Source organism: Mercenaria mercenaria, unplaced genomic scaffold (assembly GCF_021730395.1).
Source record: "Mercenaria mercenaria strain notata unplaced genomic scaffold, MADL_Memer_1 contig_4897, whole genome shotgun sequence".
NCBI classification, from domain to species: Eukaryota; Metazoa; Mollusca; class Bivalvia; order Venerida; family Veneridae; genus Mercenaria; species Mercenaria mercenaria.
Genome location: NW_026463162.1, coordinates 44,148 through 66,878, shown reverse-complemented (window position 1 = coordinate 66,878; position 22,731 = coordinate 44,148). Strand labels below are relative to the sequence as shown.

At 35.2% G+C, this 22,731-nt stretch overlaps 1 protein-coding gene across 1 annotated transcript; it reads left to right on the top strand.

Annotated features, from left to right (window-relative positions):
• Window positions 1-4,798: 4,798 nt before the first annotated feature.
• LOC128554276 (uncharacterized) lies at window positions 4,799-16,977 on the top strand. The gene is made up of 3 exons (XM_053535534.1): window positions 4,799-13,416; window positions 13,974-14,093; window positions 16,248-16,977. The coding sequence occupies exons 1-2, from the start codon at window positions 4,837-4,839 to the stop codon at window positions 14,088-14,090; spliced, it is 8,697 nt and encodes a 2,898-aa protein (XP_053391509.1). The 5' UTR covers window positions 4,799-4,836; the 3' UTR covers window positions 14,091-14,093; window positions 16,248-16,977.
• The last annotated feature ends 5,754 nt before the right edge of the window (window positions 16,978-22,731 follow it).

The following is a 22,731-nucleotide window of genomic DNA, read 5'->3' as shown; positions in this document are numbered from 1 at the left end:
AATCATATTTTTGACTCGAGGGATTTCCCTTTAATGCGATGGAGAGCAAGAATAAAAAAAACGTATTCCCTCACCCTATTACGCGTGTACACTTTTGTACCGTATTCCCTTACCAACGTACCACGTGATCACGCGGTATTACACATGGTCATGTCACTTGGAAACGTATGCCCCTTACCGTATTCCTCGAACACTCTATTATACACTACTGATTTGTGTGGTAACTTTTAAATATATATATATACAGTAGATCTTTTTTTTTTTTTTGATATGTAGTTGAAAAATCTTATAGTTTGGTATATTGTCATATCACATCATTTCTTAAACTTCATTTTCTTGCGTAACCGCCTACCGAAACTGTTTATGCAAGCACGATAAGTCAGGTAAGCAATCTAGGATATTCATAGCCCTCTAAATGTTAGCTGTAATGTTTGAAGTTTTAAAATTTTGCATGTACGAATTTTTTTTTCTCAAAATTACTAAGTCAAATTGTTTAAATTTACACACGTCGTCTGCTTCATGGGATGACCTCCAAGGACAAGTTATATTGCTGTAGCTTTTTTGTCAGAATTATGCCTCTTACTAGCTTGACTTTTTCAAGAATAGTCTGAGCTATTCTACTCACCCTGACGTATTCGGCGTCTGTGTCACATTTTGGTTAAGTTTTGTATACAAGTTCGTATAGCTATCAGAACTAGGTAATAGCATACAGTCCCATAACTCTGACATTGTTTTGCCAAATCATGCCTCTTTTTTGACTGAGAAAGTCCTTGTTAAAATTTTGCATGCAAGATAATAATGGTTAACGTTTTGATGTAAGTTACTTCTAATATATAATGCAAATACTGAATGAAAACTTCACACAATTCTTTGGGTTTATAAAACAAGGTCATAGCATTAGGTCCCATAACTCAGACGTGTATATTTTTTAAAAAAAATGCCCCTTTTGAACTAAAAAAAATCTTTTTAAATTCTTCACGTTCCTCATGAATTACATGATCAGATGTTTTTGGATTTTCCACACATTCACGGAATCACCTTACATGGCAAATTTCCTAACTAATTATGCCCATTTTTCTTCTTGAAAATTTTGCTGATAGTATGTCATTTGTATGTTAGCTGGTACCAGGTAAAAAGTCGATTGCACTGGCATCAGGCAGGTCTTTTTGAATTGCGTTTTTATCAAAGTTGAAGACATATAGATTGAACTTTATTTACAGAATACAAGCTGAAATTGTCTGTATGATTATAGACAAATGTGGACACTTTCAACAAGACAGCATCGAAATTGAATCATTTTTTTCAATTGTAAAGAAGGAGAAGTTTTGGTTAAAACTGTTTCAAGTAACAGGTAACCCTAAATATGTCAAGATCCTTAAGGCTCATAAACTATACAAAACAGCTCAACAGTGTATATGTCATACTTTTGAGAGAATGAAAACTGGCGATGTTGGATTTATATTTCTGGAGGAATTTAAAAGATGTTCAACTGAAGCAAAACATATAATTTCTGTAGTAGTAGACAGCGCGGAGACGGATAAGGTTTTGTTGAAATTAACTGATCAATATGAACAAGAAAGGGAAACAATCCACATTGTATTACAAGTGCTTCAGAGGATTGCAGAAAAGAACCGTCATCTTCCGAACAACTTCAGTTCCTTGTTAGATATCATATATCAAATCAAAGACGACTTTGAAAGCGGAAAAATTCTAGCAAAGCAGTGTAAAGACATATGGGCAAGGTTAAACCATTTAGAAAAAATGTGCACAGATATTAAGGAAGTAACATTATCAGACGTGTTTTGGAATGTATATCAAAATCAGGAATTACAGAGCAAACAGCTGACTCAAGATTCACAAGAAAACGAAGTATCTGAAACTGGTACGTCTGAAGAGCAAGAAGATATACAGTCTGCAGAGAAACAAGAAATAGGTGATACCGTTAATGAAGAAAAAAACAGAAAGGAAGTTTCCAATGTGATTCAGTTCGTTCAGTCATTGAATACAACTGGGCTTTATGAATATAGGAAGGCTCTAGGCAGGCTTGAAGAGGGGACCTCTATAGGCATGGAAGATGTGATACATATGTTTGGGAAAAGTGCAAATGTAGAAGAAGAAAAGAAAATATCAGATAATCTGTTAGCAAATCCAGTACCACAGTCTGTCTGGGTTGCACTAGATCAGGTGTATTCTGTGTCCGAGGTTCATATAAAGGTTGAAGCAATGAAAGGATGTTTAAAGGCTTTAGGTATAGAGCTGCAGGCAGATGAAAATCTAAGTTCAGCATTTACTTCGTTTGAAAAACTTCTAAATGAATCATTCACCGAATGCACGTTTGAAGTTGTGAAGACCGGTATGAGCATGATATTTTCACTGGTCAATAAAATTTCAAATAAAACTACTGATATCATGCAAGCAATATCAAAATCTTCTTCTTTGGTTTCTTTTCTAAGGGACACGGTTCATGAAGACACACGTAACCTTATTGATGCTGTTGAAGACATTTCTGAACAATATGTTCGGGAATCAACAGTATCAGGTCTAATTGATGTTAAAAGATATTTAAAACCAGTCTTGACAACAGACTACAGTGGACGGTGTTTTAAGTTGTTTGAATCGTTAGAAAAACAAACTGTTCATTTAGAAAATGTTGCAAATTTACCAGGTAAAATTGTTGATTGTGCAGACAACTTTCATAATCTGAAGTCTCTGTACAATAATGTAGCCAACCGCGGAGAGCAAACTAAAGAAGTTGTGAAAAGTGTCATAGAAAGGGGACAGTTCAGGTTTAAATTTGAAGACAAAAGTAACACACTTGTTCTAGAAGCATGTTATACTCAGAATGAAAATGATTCAACAGAAGAAAATGGAAAAAAGACACACCATGCTACTGCCATCGCAAAGATAGATAAAGCGTCTTTAGTTGACCTACGAAGCAGAGCACTGCTGCTTATGAACACAGAAAGAGATGACAATTTTAACCGTCGACTGAGCCAGAAAGAACTTGGTCAGTTCGTTGAATATGTTGATCATTGCTTTACTTTAGCTGATATTCTATTAAGCTTGCATTCGTCTGGACATGTCTACTATATAGATATTGAGAAAGTTATTGAACCATCAGAACTTGAAAGGAACATTACGGACTTGAAAAAACTTAGTTACGATTGGTTAGAACATTTACAGCAAGAAAGGGAGCAGTTCTACCTTTTAAACTTTATACGCGGGCCAAACTTGCATGTTTTGTACAAATATTTAGAGCAGTGCAGTGAACTTGAACAGCCGTCCAAGCCAAACCTCACAGAGTCAGTGGAGACTTTACTATTTTTTCTTCACCCAGATATGAAAACCGATAAGATGCGACATTACTATTATGAGAAAAAGAAAAGTTATGCTGCTTGGAATACCCAGACCATGCTTCATTGTATAGGATATGCATTAGACAAAATATTTCCAAGCACACGTGAAGGCATGGAAGAGACAAAAATATTTTTAAGTGATGAAACAGACAATGTTAGAAGTAGCCGGTATTTCAAAATGACTGATATCGTACAAAATGGTACACCTCTTGTGGCGCAGTTAGATGAGGGCAGTGCATATACTGTTAAAACAGTCATAGCATTATATGCTCTAACTACAAAGCATGCTCTACCTATATCACATCAAGTTTTATTTTGTACAAGGGAAACAACGGCAGACGAACTCCAGCTGCTTATAGAACGGTGTTTGGGTGAATATAAATTTCGAAGCACTCAGTCACTTTTCTGCATAGCAAATGTCGAAATGCTTTCCAGTGAATTACAGTTTTTGCTATTGGAAATACTTAAAAATATCAAAGAGAGATTCAACTGCTTCCTCCTTGCAATTGTATGCAGAGGGTCTAAGAATCATCCAATTATTGATGAGTTGAGCGAGTTTGTGACAACTGTTACCCCTGCGTCTGATGCGATCGTGCAATCTGTTTTCTTAAGACAGTGTCCAGATGTTGTAACAATAACTTCAGACCTTCCTGGACAGGGTAAAACAAGTTTTATTAGAGAAACTGCACATAGAATAAAAAAAGGAGTAAAGGTTCTGCATATAAGTGGTTCAGTCCGGAAACTTCAACTTATTGAACGCTTACGCTGTCTTCGTGTACGTAAACACAATTTATTGCACATCGAAATAAGCGATGTTGATAATCCGACTGAACTGGACACATTTCTTTTTGAACTGATTTCGCTAAAATATGTCTCCTGTGATAGAATGTCAGCTGGTTTAAATACGTCACATGTGTATTTGGAAATTGCCAACACACTAAATGAAAAGCTCAGAAACACACTTCAGACCGCCATGCTTTTTAATCGTGAACATATCACCTGGAAAAATTTCGATAACTTTGCTGTTAGCAATGAAATACAGAGCCCCGTACAAGTTGTCTGTCGGTATTTAGATTACTTAGATAAAGATATATTAGATAAAGAAGATATCATGACAGGAAATGATGAACCTTTACCTGAAAAGCATTGTAAAACTTACCTTCGAAAATATTTTGGCCATTTAGAGGATATGTCGTTCCCAAGTGTAAATACTGCTGTTAGAGTATTGGCTGATCAGTTTAAGAGAATGAGCTGTAGTCCTTTTTTCCAAATAAATCGTTTAAAGGACATGGTTGGGAACAGATCATTTCCAAACATAAAGTCCTCCCTAGTACTTGCCATGATTAAAAGTTCAAATGACTTTGCTATTCGCTCAGCAAGAGCATGTCGCCGTAAGCAGTCATCATCGCTGTCGAATGAAATTATGCATGACTCGGGAAAACTCGAACAGGTATCGGTTCTTGCTCAAAGGGTGGAGGGAATGATTAGATGGGAACATGACAATCATCTGATGTTTGTCTTTCATCGTCAAAATATTCAAACAATGACACCAATATATTCCGAGATTTCAGAGGTGCCGCATGAAGTAAAAAATTTGTTTGAAACGCAGATGAAAAAGGAGTTGCAAGATTTTAGAAAAATGAGTCAAATTGAATTGCAGGATTTACTACAAAGGATTGCTCGCAATGACCCACAGCCACTGCCATCTGCCAGGCTAAAAGAGATGGCAAGGACATATGCTCTTACACCGGACAACCTTTTAAAAATGGCACTTATAGTTCTTAGAATCAATGCACACGTACCAGTGGTAGTCATGGGTGAAACAGGTTGTGGAAAAACATCCCTCTTAAGGTATCTAGCAAATATATGTGAAATTCCATTTGACGCACTGAATATACACGCAGGTCTTTCTGAAGAACAGATAACTAAAAAGGTTTTAAAATCGAGTAAAAAAGCCAGTTCCAACAGTGAAAGATGGCTGTTTCTTGATGAAGTCAATGCGTCAAACAACATAGGACTCATTAGTGATATTATTTGTCACCATCGTTGCCTCGATGAAAACTTGTCACCAAATTTGATTGTAATCGGTGCATGCAATCCTTACAAGCTGAGATCTGAAAAAGCAATTAATACTGCCGGGTTGACAGGAAAGTTGAAGTCAGATGAACTTTCAAAACTTGTGTACAGGGTGCATCCATTGCCAGAAAAAATGATTGATTATGTGTGGGACTTTGGAAGTTTAAATAAAAAGGACGAAGAGTGTTATATTTCAAGAATGATCTCTGATGTATTTGATCAATACAGTGGTTTTCATGAGCTTTTTACAGCAGTGTTGTCTGAGTCGCAACGCTTTGTTCGGCGGAAAGAGTCAAGTGAATACGCCGTGAGTCTGAGGGATGTGTACAGATGTAAAATACTGACAGTCTGGTTCTTAAAAATACTACGAGACTTGAAACAAAGTCCAAAACATCCTTATACATTTAAATGCAATATTGAAATCAGAGCCATCGTGCTGGCATTAGCTCATTGCTACCACAGTCGCTTTTCTGATAAAAATATTCGTCAAGAGTACAGAAATGTGATTAGTAGAAAATTTGTTATCAAGACAGGTGACGAAGGCGGCGATGAATCAACAGACTACATAAAGACAATTATTACTGAGGAACAGAAAGATTTACTTTCAAGAATGGAAGTACCAGAAGGTACTGCTAGAAACACAGCACTAATGGAGAATGTGTTTATAATTTTTGTTTGTATCTTTAACAAAATACCAGTTTTTGTTGTCGGAAAACCGGGATGTAGCAAATCTTTAGCTATGCAAGTTATAAGAAGCAACATTCGGGGTAAAGATTCCAAAGACCCATTTTTCAGAAAATTACCACAGTTGTATTGTGTGTCATATCAAGGGTCTGAGTCTTCAACATCAGATGGCATTTTAAAGGTTTTTAAAAAAGCTGAAAAATACCAAATGTCAAACAATGCTGATGATGTGTTGTCCGTCGTCATTCTTGATGAAATTGGTCTGGCAGAGGTGTCTAGGTTCAATCCATTAAAGGTACTCCATAGTTTACTTGAATCGGAAAAGGGTCATGGACTAAACATAGCTGTTGTTGGACTGTCAAACTGGGCGTTAGATGCTTCAAAAATGAACCGCGCAGTTCATCTGTCAAGAACTGATATGGACGCAGAGGAGCTGTACGAGACGGCAAAATCAATTAGCAGCTCCTTTTTAGAAGACAACACTGTAAGAGAAAAATCTGAACAGGCACGGTTTTTGAAGGGTTTTGAGAAACCGGACACTGAAAATGTTTTCACAGAAGGAAATGTTGATTCAACATTGAAACGAATTGCTGAGGCATACAGTAGCTACATGAAACAACTGCTATATAAAAATTTTCATGGATTGCGTGACTTTTATGCTCTTGTAAAGCATATAGCTAGAACATGTGCTAAAAGTCAGCACATTAATAAAAATGATGATCAGAAATATTTCTCTGACATAGTGATGGATGGGCTAGAGAGAAATTTTGCAGGTCTCCCAGTAGGCACGGATAAACTGATTCAAATATTCAGAGATCACTTCGACTTTCAAAAACCTGGTCAAAATCACATACTTGATATGATTTCTGAAAACGTGAATGATCCCATTTCAAGACATTTAATGTTAATAACGAATGGCGATTCATCCCTTGGTATCATAGAACAGCGCCTCAATACCGCAGGACGTGAAAGAAAAGAAGTTATATTTGGAAGTCAGTTTGAAGACGATTTAACAGACGATTACAATTATAGAATTCTCAGTAAAATTATTTTATGCATGGAAGAAGGTGTCGTCTTAGTTTTGAAAGACCTCGAAAATATTTATGGCAGTTTGTACGATATGCTGAATCAGAACTACACAATTATTGGCAACAAGAAAAACTGCAGAGTCGCACTTGGGGCCTACAGTAATCCGTTTTGTCATGTAGCTACTACGTTCCGTTGCATAGTATTGATGGATGAGAGCAAAATAAGTACGTGCGACCCACCGTTTCTTAACAGGTTTGAAAAACATTATTTAAGGTTTTCCGATATCGTAAATGAAGAGCAGAGTAAACTGATACAGGAGCTAAATTGTTGGCTTTTTGATATAATGACGATAACAGATAGAAACTTTAAGTTCACTGATGTGTTGCCAGTTTATAGTGAAGATCTTACTGCCTCACTTGTGTGGAAAATGAAAAGCTCTTTAAAGCAGTCTCATCAGGATAACATAGAAGGGTGTAAAAGACAGTTGTTAATGCTTCTTAATCCAGCGGCAATCATACGACTAAAAAAAGCCCAAAGCCAGGACATTAGATCTACTGCAGAAGAAATTAAGCAAACATTCTTTCGTATGCCCTTACATAAAGGTCTAAATGCATTTATATCAAATCAGTTGGAAACTCTATCCAGCGGAGATACAAGCAATGGCCTTCTAACAATTATATTTACGAACAGTAATGTACACACCAAACTACAAAAATGCATAAATGATAGAAAGGTTCAGATTGACAAACTTGGAATATTTAAAACTGAGAAACAGTTAACACAGAGAATAAACAACTTTTGGTTTAATGAAGATGGCACAGAGATTTTGATGATTCAGTGTAGCGCTGTAGATGATGAAAAACATATACTTTTAACAAAAACGATCATAGAGCAATGCAGAGCAAATGCTTTAACAAAAAAGGAAGAAACTAGTAAACATGTTTATCTAATTATCCATCTTGACAAAAGCAAAGGGACTTCAAAAGTAACTTCTCAGATCAATTTCGTGTCAGAGTGGAATATAGTTATGTTAGATAATCTTGAATGTCCTGAAACATCGCTTCTGGATCTTTGTGAAATGGAACCACTGGATGCAGTAAAAAGCAAAGCCCCTCTACAGAATTGCTTAATGGAAGAATTACTTTGGGCATTTACCAGAATCAAGTACGGTCCATTTGGCAGGGGCATAAACAGTATAAGAGATATACTAAACGACATGAAAAGGTCTTCGGAGTTTATGGAAGTTCTTGGGAATGCAGTCTTGGAAAACGTGTCAATCATGGACAGAACAGAGAAAGACTGGCAGCTTAACGTTGCTTGTGATGTTCAAGCACTCAGGAATTCCGCAACATTTATAGATGCACTTGAACAACGCATCATGCGTATCATAAAAGTCCCATTAGCAAAGCTTATTTACAACATGGAAATGCATGGCATTCTTGACTGTTTCTTTATATTTTCAAACGCAGAAAACCGAAGAAAATCTTGGAATTCAGTTTTAAAAGACAAACGCTTTTTTTCCATAGACGAAATACCAGATGATGCAGATCAGCCTGAAAGTTATGTATGCATTACAGATGATTTATCATTGTGTATGCCATTTAGCAGAACTATCTTTAACCTTATAGAAGCACAGAGAGATGAATTTTTGGAGGAGTTGTCTCAGATAAAGGCTAGAAATTGTTGGGAGCCCGGAGAGGATCTGCCCAGGCCAGTGTATGCTCAACTCTTGAAACAGTATGAAAAGTTGATACTGCTTAATATCCCCGATTCAAGGCAATTTTTTTATAAATATTGGGAGAAAGATTACATTCAAGACTTTTGCAATATTCTTTCAATGCCAATGTGCCCAAGTATCGACCATGAAAGAAGAACACACTACATGAGATGGGTAGTGTCACAGAAAACAAGCCTCAACCGTGGTGATCCATGCAAACTTTTAGTATCTTTACACGCAACTAGCTGGGTAAATTCTACTTTGTACAGGGCTGAAATGCAACTCTTTGGGCTTTGCGAAAACGTACTTACAGAGGGACAAATATTGTTAGATATATTACAGTTGAAGGTGCCATGTAAGAATGAAAAAATGCATCCTGAAGAAGTTCCAGAATCAGAAGAATTTTCAACTGAAGACAGCAATGCTCAAACTTCCTGGGGAAACACTGAAGATTCAAAACTCGAGATAGATGATGTTTCGATTAATTTGAATACCCCGCTTCAGCAGCAGGTGACTGCTTTTGAAAATGAAAACGAATATGAAGTTGATACTCATCTGTCATCTGACATTTTAGATATTTGTCCCGAAAACATTCTCGTGCAGCATATATGTGAAAGAATGTTACCAACACAAGACACAATAAATGCCTATCGTGGTGTAAAGATTTGGCAACGAAAGATAAATACCGTTCTTGTTCTAGCTGCAAAAGTCTCAAACAAAAGTAAACAGCTGCATGCCTTGCGCGTTTGCAATGATATTGCAAGTAGTGTGATTATACCACTTAACCTTAACACAAATTGTTTTTGGACAATGGGATCATTACTAGCAAATGGCCACTCGCTTGATTCTGAAAAGGTTTTTATGTCCGTTTTTGACATTATCTCTAAGGGTTTGAAAAAATGTGAAGACCAACGTCGTTCCGTTCAAGATGTATATGCAATGTTATCATCGTATCTGGTTTGTTGCATTGATTACAATTCAGCTACTGAAGTCCAGGAATGCCTTTTTCAAAAAATACTTTCCGGAGAATTATCAGAGGATATCATACCCTTTTTGAAAGCACCTTTAAGCAAACTATTTGATATAGAAGAAGAGGAGTTTTTTAATCTGATAGGATTAGACCATCAGCAGGAAGACGTCGCGAGTGATTTTGACAGCATGGATGATGAGACAACTATTTCGGACGATGAAGAAACCGAAGATTCCACATCAGGGCAAAGTTTTATTGATCAAGTGAATAGTGTCCTGAAAAGATTGCATAACGCAAAGAAAGAAGACTCTGCTCTGGTTCTTTTATTTGTTGATATTTTACAAATTTTGTATGAGAAACAAATGGAACCGAATGCGACGAACATTCTGCGTAATTTTTCTGAAACACTTTACAGTTGTCACAAAACTTTACATGAAGCGTCTTTTGGAATAGAATATATTGCCTCAGTTTCATTTATGAAGGCTTTCTTTAGCCGAAGAGTACAACTAACACATGACGACACAGACAAAACGAGAGAATTATGGAATGAAATAGCAATCGTTTTGAATAAAGGGGAAGATGAGGTTATGAAGATGATGCTTTTGAATTTGTTTCTTAAAGCAATGCTTTCATCATTTACATTGTGTCAGTTGAAGCAGTTTTTAGAAAGGCGAGAAGATGTATACAGATTTTTGCGGAACATTTCTTGGTCAGTAAATGTTGAGAGTCTTAGTTTCGAGAGAAGTCCTTTATGTCAATTAATTGACACATCCCTGCACAAGAAGTATCCATATTGCAAGCAAGACATCAAACAGAAGATGATTAACCTTCAGGAATCTATGCAACTCTCGAATAGTACATGTTCGGGTCTCTTGACAATGTTCACTTTTGCTGCAAGAGTGTTTTACTTTCCAAAGATATGCGAACCACTCACAGACACGAAACGTACTTTAGCTACTTCTATCATCAGGCAATATACCCAACACAGATGCAAAGGTGTGCATGTCATTGAATATCTCGTTGGAATGTCAGATTTTAAGATTCCAGTTTTCAATATCAATGAGCAAACCTCACATAGTGAATATTGCGTAAGCTCATTCTTCATGGCTTTGTATTTGATACTTCTAGCAAAGAACGAATTCATTGAAGGGGAGAAGCGCCCATTTTTGATTGAATGTTTAGTCGATCCTCAAGCAATCGGCAAATATTTTTTACCCGGCTTTTTTGATTCCGAACATGAAAATGACGAAACTGCTGACCAAGCTATAAGCTCGTGTGGTTGTGGATACCGTAAAGTTTTGCAGTGTAAAAACAAACTAGAATATGCATATACTTGTTCATCTTGTCTGGAGAAACCTGAAGTACACCATACAATTACGATGTCATGTTCATGCGGTTATCGCACTGTACTTATTTCTGAAGACACCGGGACGTACCATCAATGTTTTTTTTGTGAAAAGCAACTGGAATCAAAGTCGGCAGTTCTGTTGTCTTGTACTTGTGATTCATATACTTTGTATGACTCATCAAGTGTATCAGAGGAAAACAGGTGGTGTTTGTTTTGTATGGACATAGCAAAACGTACTGAGGGAAACGTGAAGAAGGTCGCATTTTCTCAAAACAGGCATGTTTTATGGAAACTGGAAGATTATGAAAATATTGGATTTTCAGTAAGAGGACTGCATCCAGTTACAGTTCATATCTTACAAATGCTTGTTAAAGGATGCCTTTTAGGATCCCTTGCTTTTGGGATTTCATTAACCAAAGACATCGAAGAAATAACCAGTATGACTGATTTAGACAACGGCCATTCGCTGTGGTCTGATATAAAACAACATTGGCACTTAATTGCCTCTCACTTAAATCTGAATCACAATGACATGTCAATAATGCTACACAACGTCTTGAGCAAATCAACTAATATTTTGGTTAACCAAACCGATTCCTTTACACTGAGTGAGAAACGGCGACAATTTGAAAAGCATCTTGATGTGTTGATCGCTTCAAAAATATCAAACGCTTCTGAAACAGTTAAGACGACATTACGAAATCATGAACAATTACACGGAATAACAGAGAAGACAATCGAATCAACATTGTTCGAAACGGATGATATGCCACTGCATGAAAGAAGCGGGTCGCATCTGCTATTCCGAGTCAACTATTCTCCAACCAAACATAACTTCATCTGCAAATTTTCTTTGAGAAGAAAAGAGTTTCCTTTTTTGAACTTGGTACTGAGGTATGAGCGTTACCTTAAACTACCAAAACATATTTTCAATATAATTGGGTGGCACATGGCAATCCTCACAAGGGCTAACTATGTCATGAAGAAACACGACTGTCTGGAAATGAAAGTGGAGGATTTTATTTATTACAATCAAGAGCCTAACCACGAACAAATAAGAAAGAGATTCGAAAAGTTTGAAAAAAGCTGGAATAAATTGATGAAACTTTTACGGTTCCACAAGATTTCGCAGAAAATGGACGTTATACACAAACAAAGTAAGATGAAAGATTGTCTTATACATGGAAAGGATAACACTCTTTATGAGGTTCTGAAAATTTTAGTTTATTTTCAGAATGAATTTTTAGACAAAGCTCTCCAGATGGCAGATTCTTGCAAATCTCTAAATTTTCTTCTCAGGGATGACAGTGTGTCAGCAATTGCATGCGTTCAAATCTCAGAAGCTAAGGTTGATGATCTCATTAATTTTAGTTTCAACTGGAATACAACGTTACGTTATGGAATGCTGTATAAAGAATCAAATTGTAGTTTAAGGTATGGATTTGGTAAAGAGATAATCTACAATTTCCATAACATAGAGAAAGCTGTTGCAGTTCTTACACTTGCCGGGAAATCGTATCTTATGTTTCAAAATAGTTTACCAAATGTAATTTTCACCGACGAGCTTTTTGTCAATTATGCATCGTTGATCAGAGAATTAAAGGCGTGCATACCTCAACAGTCTCTGACCCTTAATATAGACAATGGCATAAGAACAAGATGCAAAAATGATCCAAGAATTGCAAAGGAGCTTTTGGCACATCTGGGCATTTTAATGACAGTTTTAAAGAAAACAGGAAAAGAGGAGAAACCCACTAGACCCTTGATTGATTACGTCTTTGAATGGCGAGACCTTTTGACGCACGTTTTTCCTAGACACTTGTTGCCGAGCCCTGAGAATTGTGTTGAATTGTGCCACATAGTACCTTTAAGTGAATTGTTAGAAGAATTGTGTTCCGAATCTGCTGTTGACGCTCTAGATAAGGAATACAGGGATCAGCTTGATACAAACATTGAACATCATATGATTCAAATAGTTCGCAACAAACAGATAGCTAACTTGTTGCTTAAAGTTATAAAGCTTTTTTCGCACAGATGCCTATCCACCAAAATGGCAGATCCAAAACAACCTCTAAACAGCTACTTATCAGACGATTCTTTTTGGCCAGAGGGAAGTAGAGACCAAAATATGGTGACAGTTTGTAATACATCTGATAATGTTTTCTCCCTGCTACCAAACTTCATCATGGTGAGGCACGTATACTTTGTTGTAAAAGCAATGGAAAACGAGATTCAGGTATTTTTCAAATGTGTGTTTAGTCAGTCTTGTTTCCTTTCCTTTGATCTCGTGTTTTAATACATGTTTGTAAAAGCGTCTAATAATTGTTTTCACATAATATTCTGAAAAGGTATACACGCATAGTATAACAAAGATTTAAATGTATAGGTATAGTTCAGAATTGGTCCATATTGTGACAGCCTTGACAAACTGCATGCGGATAAAATATACGAGGATTGAAAATGTCGAAATCGTCTGATTTTCTGACATTATATTTCAGCATGACATTTTGAGTGAGAAAACCATAGCAAGCCCGTCGGCACGTTACAAACGTATATGACTTGTCTTTTTCTTGCATTAGCGCAAATATAATATGATTATAGAGTTGTTATTGCGTTGACGGTTTCTGGTGTCTGCTAATAGTTCAGTATGAAATGATGGAAAAGACAATATTTTATAACACAAACCTTGGTTAATTTTGGAGACAAAAATCTGTTGTTTTCTGTCTACATTTGTATTTGAGGTATTGTATTGCCATCTTATCCCCAAACGTCATGTTCTATATTGCTTTACAGAATCAGGAAAGAGAACATAAACAAATGAAAAGCCTTGAGACGAAGTTTAAGAGCAGACCCCAAGAAAAACAGAAAAGAAAACAAAAGAAAGCCGCAGCACTTGTCAGGGATTATTAGCAGGTAAGTTATCAGTTTGGTTTTGATGTATCATTCAATTTCAAAACCGAAACGAACAATGTAGGGGTAGATTATTTTTTAAACAAAGAGCAGCTGTTCGAAGCATTTTTTATGACAAAGTTCCATTCCACGGGAATTAAGCTTCAAGTGATGATAATATCTAAAGTAAATGAATACAAATACAATATTAAAAAGAATACTTTAATATTCACTGTTGATTTTAGCTAAGAAAAGATTCAATGTGATGAAACAACCCCAACGTGGTAGATTTTGTCCCCCAACCCCATTAAAGTATAGTTGGTAGACACTTCCGTTTTTGAAATATGAATGAAAACCATTCCTCCTACGGTAGTCAAACTTCAGAGAATGATAGTCTCTAGTCAGTAAAAGGCCAATCAATAGATCTAAGGTCAAGGTCACATAGACTTTCAGACTGAAAACGTTTCCTCTGCTTAACTGGAGCATCCTTAGTTCTACATAGTTAAACTGAATCAGATTAATTTATGTGGTCAGTAGAAGATCCCTATCGGGTCAGTATCTCCAACAGGTCTTCTTTGCTATTTACATTATCTGTCTCCTACTGGTTGAAAACCAATTTCAGGGTCTATACAAATGCGCTTTTCCGTCCGTCTGCAGTTTCGTGTTTGGTCCATAATTCTTTCATTCATCAAAGGATTTTAATATTACATGGCATAAATGAGATGAGACAATATGTCGTACACAACTTTTAAACGCCTAGCTCAAAGGTTAAGGTCACAATTGGTAGTTAAATGTTAAATTTTTACAATATGCTTAACTGTTACTATATAACTTTATCCAAATAATCATGCTTAATTATGTTTTTGTTATTTGGTTAATAACTTTTTTCCTTATTAAGAAGTGACAATCTCCCTTGAACGAATTCCCACTGAATGAATATTGTAGACATATAGTATTCATGGATCGCCTTTAACTTCTGCATATAAAAACGCACACACACACACACACACACACACACACACACACACACACACACACACACACACACACACACACACACACACACACACACATGTATATGCCCAAGCATCCGCCGATCAATTTGGTAGATAGATTTCCTATTGCAAATTAAGTTCCTAATGATACGCGTTACTGCTTACCTGGACCACTAATCAAAAAAGCCCGCCCGCTTAGTTCAGGAGAGAAAGCGCAGATCTACGGACCGCGGGGTTATGACTTCAATCTCCGGGCGGGGTATATGTTTTTATACGATTTGCTATAAGACATTGCGTCTGAAATTCGTTCGCCACCTCTGATTCATATGGGGAAGTTGGCAGTTACTTGCGGAGAACTGTTTTTTACTGGTACAGTATCTAGGAACACTGGTTAGGTTAACTGCCCGCCGTTACATAATTGAAATACTGTTAAAACAGCGTTTAACCCAAATGTTTTACAAACAAACAACTTTATATCGTTGTTTTTATGCAGTTTTGTATTTGTAACCTTTTAAATGTGCTGTTTATTGGTTGACAATGTTCTTGTAGAGTTACACTGATTTTACTCCTAGGAAAGCTACAGCATGTAAGGCAATGGTAGATAGCTACGTCTTCCCGTGCTTCATATGTTTTTATGCACAGTTTATTTATTTTGTTAGGTTTGACGTCGCACCAACACAATTATAGGTCATATGGCGACTTTACAGCTTTAATGGTCGAGTAAGACCTAAGGTGCCCCTCCGTGCATTATTTCATCACGAGCAGGCATCTGGGTAGAACCACCGACCTTCCGTAAGCCAGCTGGATGGCTTCCTCACATGAATGAATGAAGTGAGGCTCGAATCCACATCGATGAGGGGCAAGTGATTTGAAGTCAGCGACTTTAACCACTCGGTCAAGGAGGCCCCTTTTACGTACAAACCTGTGTTGAGGACGAACTATTTGATTTTCCGACCTCCCTGGCAAAGCGGCGACGTACAATTTTATTGTTTACCACAAAGAAGGTCCTGTGCCCGAACATAGAGGGGTCCGGTTTCTCATTTTCCACAGAGAGGGATCCTATATGCATACATACCGTTTTTTTAAGTTCAGACAGACATTCTATTATATTGTAGCATGATGTTAACGTACTAGGAGAAATTGTTTCGAAACAGGCTGATGATGTGTTTTGTTTTATTTCAAGGATGATACCAAGTTGAACTGGGTATGAAAACTATGTTTTTTTGGACATTCAACTGACAACCAGCTTTATATGATTGAATTTGACATGCCAATTACATGTTCAAATGGAGTGAGTTTCGGAACAGTATCAGTATATGTAAATACATTTCATATTCAACATTAAAACATGATGTAAGTTTTGTAATATAATCCTAATTAGTACAGTATTTCAGACACGTGTTAATGTACATAGTTTGCTATGACTTCACAAATGTATCTGTTTGATTTTTCTTTGTACAGTCCTAATAGTTCCTAAATGTAATATCATACGTGCATGTATGCATACCTTGTATATATCGAAATTTTAATCAAACATGTTGTGTATATTATATATACCTTTAATATCTTCATTTACAATGCTGGTTTGCATGTTTTATTTCACACCAGAAGAAGCTAGTTATACCCCCACCAAACATGTTTGAGGGGGATATATAGGAGTCAGTTTTGTCACGTCGCGTCCCGTCGCGTCCCGTCCCGTCCCGTCGCGTCCCGAAATCTATTATCTCAGTTATTACCAAATGGATTTGATTCAAACTTAAAATACATGTTCCACCTTATCACCCACATCATGTGACACAAGGTGCATAACTCTGACACCAAGTTTTCATGAATTATGTCCCCTTTTACTTAGAATTTAAGGTTAATTTTGTTGTATTTTAACTATATCTCAGTTATTACTAAATGGATTTGATTCAAACTTAAAATTGATGTTCCACCTCATCACCCACATCATGTGACACAAGGTGCATAGCTCTGACACCAATTTTTTATGAATTATGCCCCTTTTTACTTAGAATTTAAGGTTGATTTTGATGTATTTTCACTATATCTCAGTTACTACTGAATGGATTTGATTCAAACTTAAAATAGATGTTCCACCTCATCACCCACATCATGTGACACAAGGTGCATAACTCTGGCACCAAGTTTTCATGAATTATGTCCCCTTTTACTTAGAATTTAAGGTTAATTTTGTTGTATTTTAACTATATCTCAGTTATTACTAAATGGATTTGATTCAGACTTAAAATAGTTGTTCCACCTCATCACCCAGATCATGTGACATAAGGTGTTTAACTCTGACACCAAGTTTTCATGAATTATGCCCCTTTTTACTTAGAATTTAAGGATAATTTTGATGTATTTTCACCATATCTCAGTTACTACTGAATGGATTTGATTCAAACTTAAAATAGATGTTCCACCTCATCACCCACATCATGTGACACAAGGTGCATAACTCTGACACCAATTTTTCTTGAATTGTGTCCCCTTTTACCTAGAATTTAAGGTTAATTTTGATGTATTTTCACTACCGGTATATCTCATTCTGACTGGCTTAGAGCCAACGGGAAGTAACCTTTTTTAACTTTTGTACTGAGTTTCTTCCCCTTAAATTCCATGAATTAGTCTATTTTTAGAAATCCTATTTTTAGATTTTCAATATTTTAGGTATTTTTCTAACTTTTTTATTATAAGTCCTATGTAAAAAGTAAATACATTTTTCTGTGGTAACATGGGTCGGTAAGACACTTTTTTGTATTCACTTTTAGTGTATCTCTAACATTAGAGATTTTTTATATTTACTAGTATTACTATACTAGTATTATACTAGTATAACTTATATGTGGAAGCCCAGGATGAAATACTCCAAAGAATAAGTATTTTTAAGATTTCTTATGGTTGCCATTCTTCTGTGACAAGACCGTATGTATGAGTCACTCCTGTGACAGTTCTAGTTTAGCCTCACATTGATTTGTTTTACAAAAACTTGTGTTATCATACAAAAACCTAAGTGTGCTTATTTTTCCTTTGACTTACGATTTGAAAGAATGTTGTGAATGTTTGTTAACACTGAGATTTGTTTTGTAAATGTAGGGATATTTTCAAAAGGCATCGATTTAAAAATGTCAATAACGTTGGCTTACACACCCTATATTAGGTGCATACGTTAGTCACAAGATTTAAAGTAAAGTTAATGTCAATTTTTCCCTAAATATGATATTATCAGGTATACGATAAACCTAACTTGGTTAAAATTGAGCTTGTGTATAGAGCTGTCTCAAATAAATAACTTTTGTATTATCTCAAACATGTGAAATATTTTAAACATAACAAAAAATACCTCGATTTTATTAGATTTTGTATTAGTATAGATGATATGAAATATTTGTGTATATTTTCAAATACACATATATGTAATTTGGGCATAGTATATCTTTAGTGTACAAGGTTATGCTGTTTTCCCATCTATGAAACATTAGTTCTAGTTACATTAACAAGAGCCTTTGGAAGAAAAGAACACATCAGAGCAAATTAGTAGTCGACAATATTTGTTAGTGGAAATTAAATTTACAATATATCAGACGCATAAGAGGAACTCTTGTTCAATAACACCATAACATTGAACTGTCAGACTAGCTAGCCCGAGATAAGGTTTAAAACAGTTTATATTGGATAGCTGTCGTTTATGAATGTGATTTTTTCTGATTGACTTTCATTACATTTTGGTCGCCTTCTTGTTTAAATAAATAATAATTTCGTGAAAGTTCATATTTATCTTCTAAAGAAATATAAAAATACACTTACAGTGATGATAATGTTTTGTTTTACTGTAAATAAGGATAGTGGAAATATTTTACATTTTCAGAACACATTTTGAACTCTGTTTGCATTTTGTAAATATCTTTTTGCATTTAAATTTCAGTTTTACTTTTGATTTATCTCTCAATTGTACTATTCTAGTTGCATAAAACTTTTATTTCAAACTTTGTCATGTAAATATTTGATTGTTTTGAATTGCATTTTATTTATATCGACATTTGTAAATATTGACAGCCACGAAACAACTATTATTAGCTGACTATTTCCCAAATGTAAATTGTGTGATTGCACATTTTGATTTAAGCAGGATACTTCGCATCTTTTTTCCTAAAATGTTTACCTCTAGCGCTTGATTTTTAACACACGTGAAATTTTCAAATTTGGTCCAACGTAGTTTTTTTATTACATTATGTTGATGCCCTGGAGAGATAAATGTATATATATAGATTAATGTTTTCAAAATGTGTAATATAAAATCATTTTGCAAAGGAAATAGTTTTGCTTTTCGTTTGATTCGTTAATGAATTTTGATCCATTATGTCTCTACATGCACAAACCCGTTGAAATGACATTATTATTATAAATTATATTATTATTTTGTATTATTTTTTATTCGTCGCTTGACAGCTGTATATTTTGAAATTGACATATTTGATGTACGTGTGTGTACATTGTTTTATGGTCTGTGAAAAATTAAGACATGATTACGTTCAGCACTGTGAAATGAATATGATTGTTTCAAGCAATTTATTCATAGTTAGGGTAAAACAATTAATTGAAACCTCGTGTAGCCAGTTAAATCTTTGTTTTATGCGTCCAAGGCTCTTTATTACATTTAAAGCACAGTTTTTGAAACCTAATAAAAGTGTTTTCAAATTTTGAGAGGACCTTTCTACGAGTTGCATTATATGATTAGTGGGTTTTATTGACCGTTCCAATGTGTATCCTTTTTTAAACCTGTTTTATGTGTTTTTTTCGTATTTTATGCTACTTATGTTTTCTTGTCTTCCCCCTCAACCCCCACCCTTACATTTACACCACCAGTCCTTTAACTATGAGTGGGACTATGTTTCCTATTGTGTTGTATTTCAGGTTTTCTGTTTGTTTGCTATGTGTAATGCATGTGTGCGTGTGTGCACGTCCGAGTTGTGCTGCTGTGGTTGCCGGTGTAGGGAGACTGCATTTTTGGACTGTTCAAATCCATCCGTGCTTTTGACTACATTCCCCAACACCCCATGTTTTTCTACGCGTTTCTCTTTTTGTATTTTGCGTAACATTAAAGTGTACTTGTTAGATTTTTTAAACATTTGTCTACTATGTCTTTTCACTACAATGATGTTCCTGTTGCGGTACATTGCTTTCCTAACTTTTGTTATAAAGGTTTTACGCTTTTGTATTATTGCAATGAAATAGTAAAATATATTGTTAAAGACAATGGTGATTACAAGGAAGCGTAGTAAAGGATGCTGTTTCATATCTACATAATTACTCATGCGTAATGAAATAACGTGTACGAGGAAGCCATAACCATTGTGGTTAAGGTATTTGACTTAGAATCACTTATCCTTCCCCTCTGTGGATTCTAAACCGCACAAGGGAATGAGAAAAAACTCGTCGGGGTCGGTTGTTCTACCAAGTTACCGGCCCGTGCTTAAAATAATATACAATGCCATGAGTGTTGATCTAAATTTATATTACACCTTTTCCACTTTTGTCTTTTTCTTTTTATCAAGCTATATAAAAGCCATAAATGCCATAAATAATTGTTTGTTCATTCAGAATAAAGTAATATTAATGGAGTGTTTAGCCCAGCAGTTTTTGAAAATATATAAGTACGGATAGTAAAGTACACTGTAAGGACATTGAATCTGCAAATTTAACATCTCTTTAAAGCGTGTTACGAAAATTTTATTTCATTTTGTTGGGTTCAACGTTGCACTGACACACTTATTGGTCATATGTGGACTTTCCAGCTTTGATGGTGGAAGAAGACCCCAGGTGCCCCTCCGTGCATTATTTCATCACGAGCGGGTATCTGGGTAGAACAACCGACCTTCCGTAAGCTAGTTTGATGGCTTTCTCACATGGAGAATTCAACGCCGCAAGCGAGGCTCAAACCAACATCGATGATGGGCAAGTGATTTGAAGTCAGCGACCTTAACCACTTAGCCACGGAGGCCCTTGTGTTACGAAAAACAATGGCATGTTCATTATATGCTAATTTTCCTTTATACTGTCACCTTTGCATATAATAAATTGCTTCAAGTCTGTGGTTAGTATTTGACTGTCATGACTTACATAAAGGAAGACAGAATTTAAAGGCCGGCTTATATACACAAAAAATTGATATGAGCTTATGATTTAATCAAATTTTGCTTCTCATATATATCTTCTCGTATATATCTTAAAATTTCTATGTAGCCGTCATTTCTTTACATTGAAAAAATATTCTTGACAATGATTTAAGTATCCAATTAATCAGGTATTTTGAGTTAATTAAATATAATTCAGAATAAATCCCCAGCAGTTTAATTATTTTGTCTAAAACATAACATTACTTGATTAATATGATTTATTCATAGTTGATAGTGAATGGTAATGAAATGAATCAATTTTTGGTAGCACTGAGCATGTCTATGTTACACACTTTAGATGGTGATTAATATGTAGCATAGTATCATGTCATTGCTTTTATCATATGTTATATTAAGCCTTAGAATTTATGTTAATTTGCTTGTAATATTTGAGCAAATGAAATAAGGCTATGTTTGGCACTGTAGCACAGTCTTAAATTGTCATTATCATTGTATTTCATACAGTTTTCTTAAGTCCTGTTTGCTGTTGGTTTTGTGCGTTTTCTTATATCGTTTATGAAATGAGCACGATTGAACTTAATATTATGCTAGTTATAAATATATTACAAAATTCCAAATGTAATATAGTATGTGAAAAGTGAACTACTGAGAACAATGTTAATTGTTCTTGACAGTCTTGGAATGAATATCAGTTTGGCTCAGTATAATTTCGCGCAAAGAAACTATTAGTCGCTGGAAATATTATGGAAGGTTTAATTTTGCTTTATCCGCAAAATTCGCTAGTTGAAATGTTTTGATCGTTGACCTTTAAAGCAGTAGGTTATATTTAATTTTGATGTTTAATTAATATTGAACTATTTTGCATATAATATGTGTGCGTTTTCTTTGAAAATTATATCTGTTGATTTTTATGAACGCTAGTACTTTTGCGAAATGAGCACGACTATATATATTAGTTAATATGTAATATAGTATGTCAAAGTCAACTGTTTATAGAACAAGGTAAAGTTTCTTAACATTTAACAGACTGTAAAATAGGAAGGCTCAACATTATTCCGTAAAATGTGAGTGATTGTTATCGCAGTGTCAAAAATTATTTAAGTGCTTGGTTGTTTTCAAAAGCATTGGGATCCTAAAGATATATACCTTTCAAAAATATTTAACTATTGTGAATGAGGCTTTACTTTTTCTTATGAATAAGTTTCGTAAGATATGCACTCATACAATTGAAAATTAATCCATTTTAATTTTGAACGATCTTGTGATTTTTATTTTAATACGTTATCAGATAATGATAGAAAACGTAACCTTGGAATGTTAAGCTATATGGTTTGATGTTTTCAAAGGGAATGCACACCGTTTTTATATATGTCCTTCATTTTTTAAGATCATTAATGTGGCCAGAGATGTAAACTAATTAAAAGGACATTCAGGTAACAAAAGAGTCCGTGGTTTCTTTAAAGTATTTCATTCATTCAGTTAATGAAAACAGATAGGTGCTGTGTTTTAATTAAATCTTGCTACGAT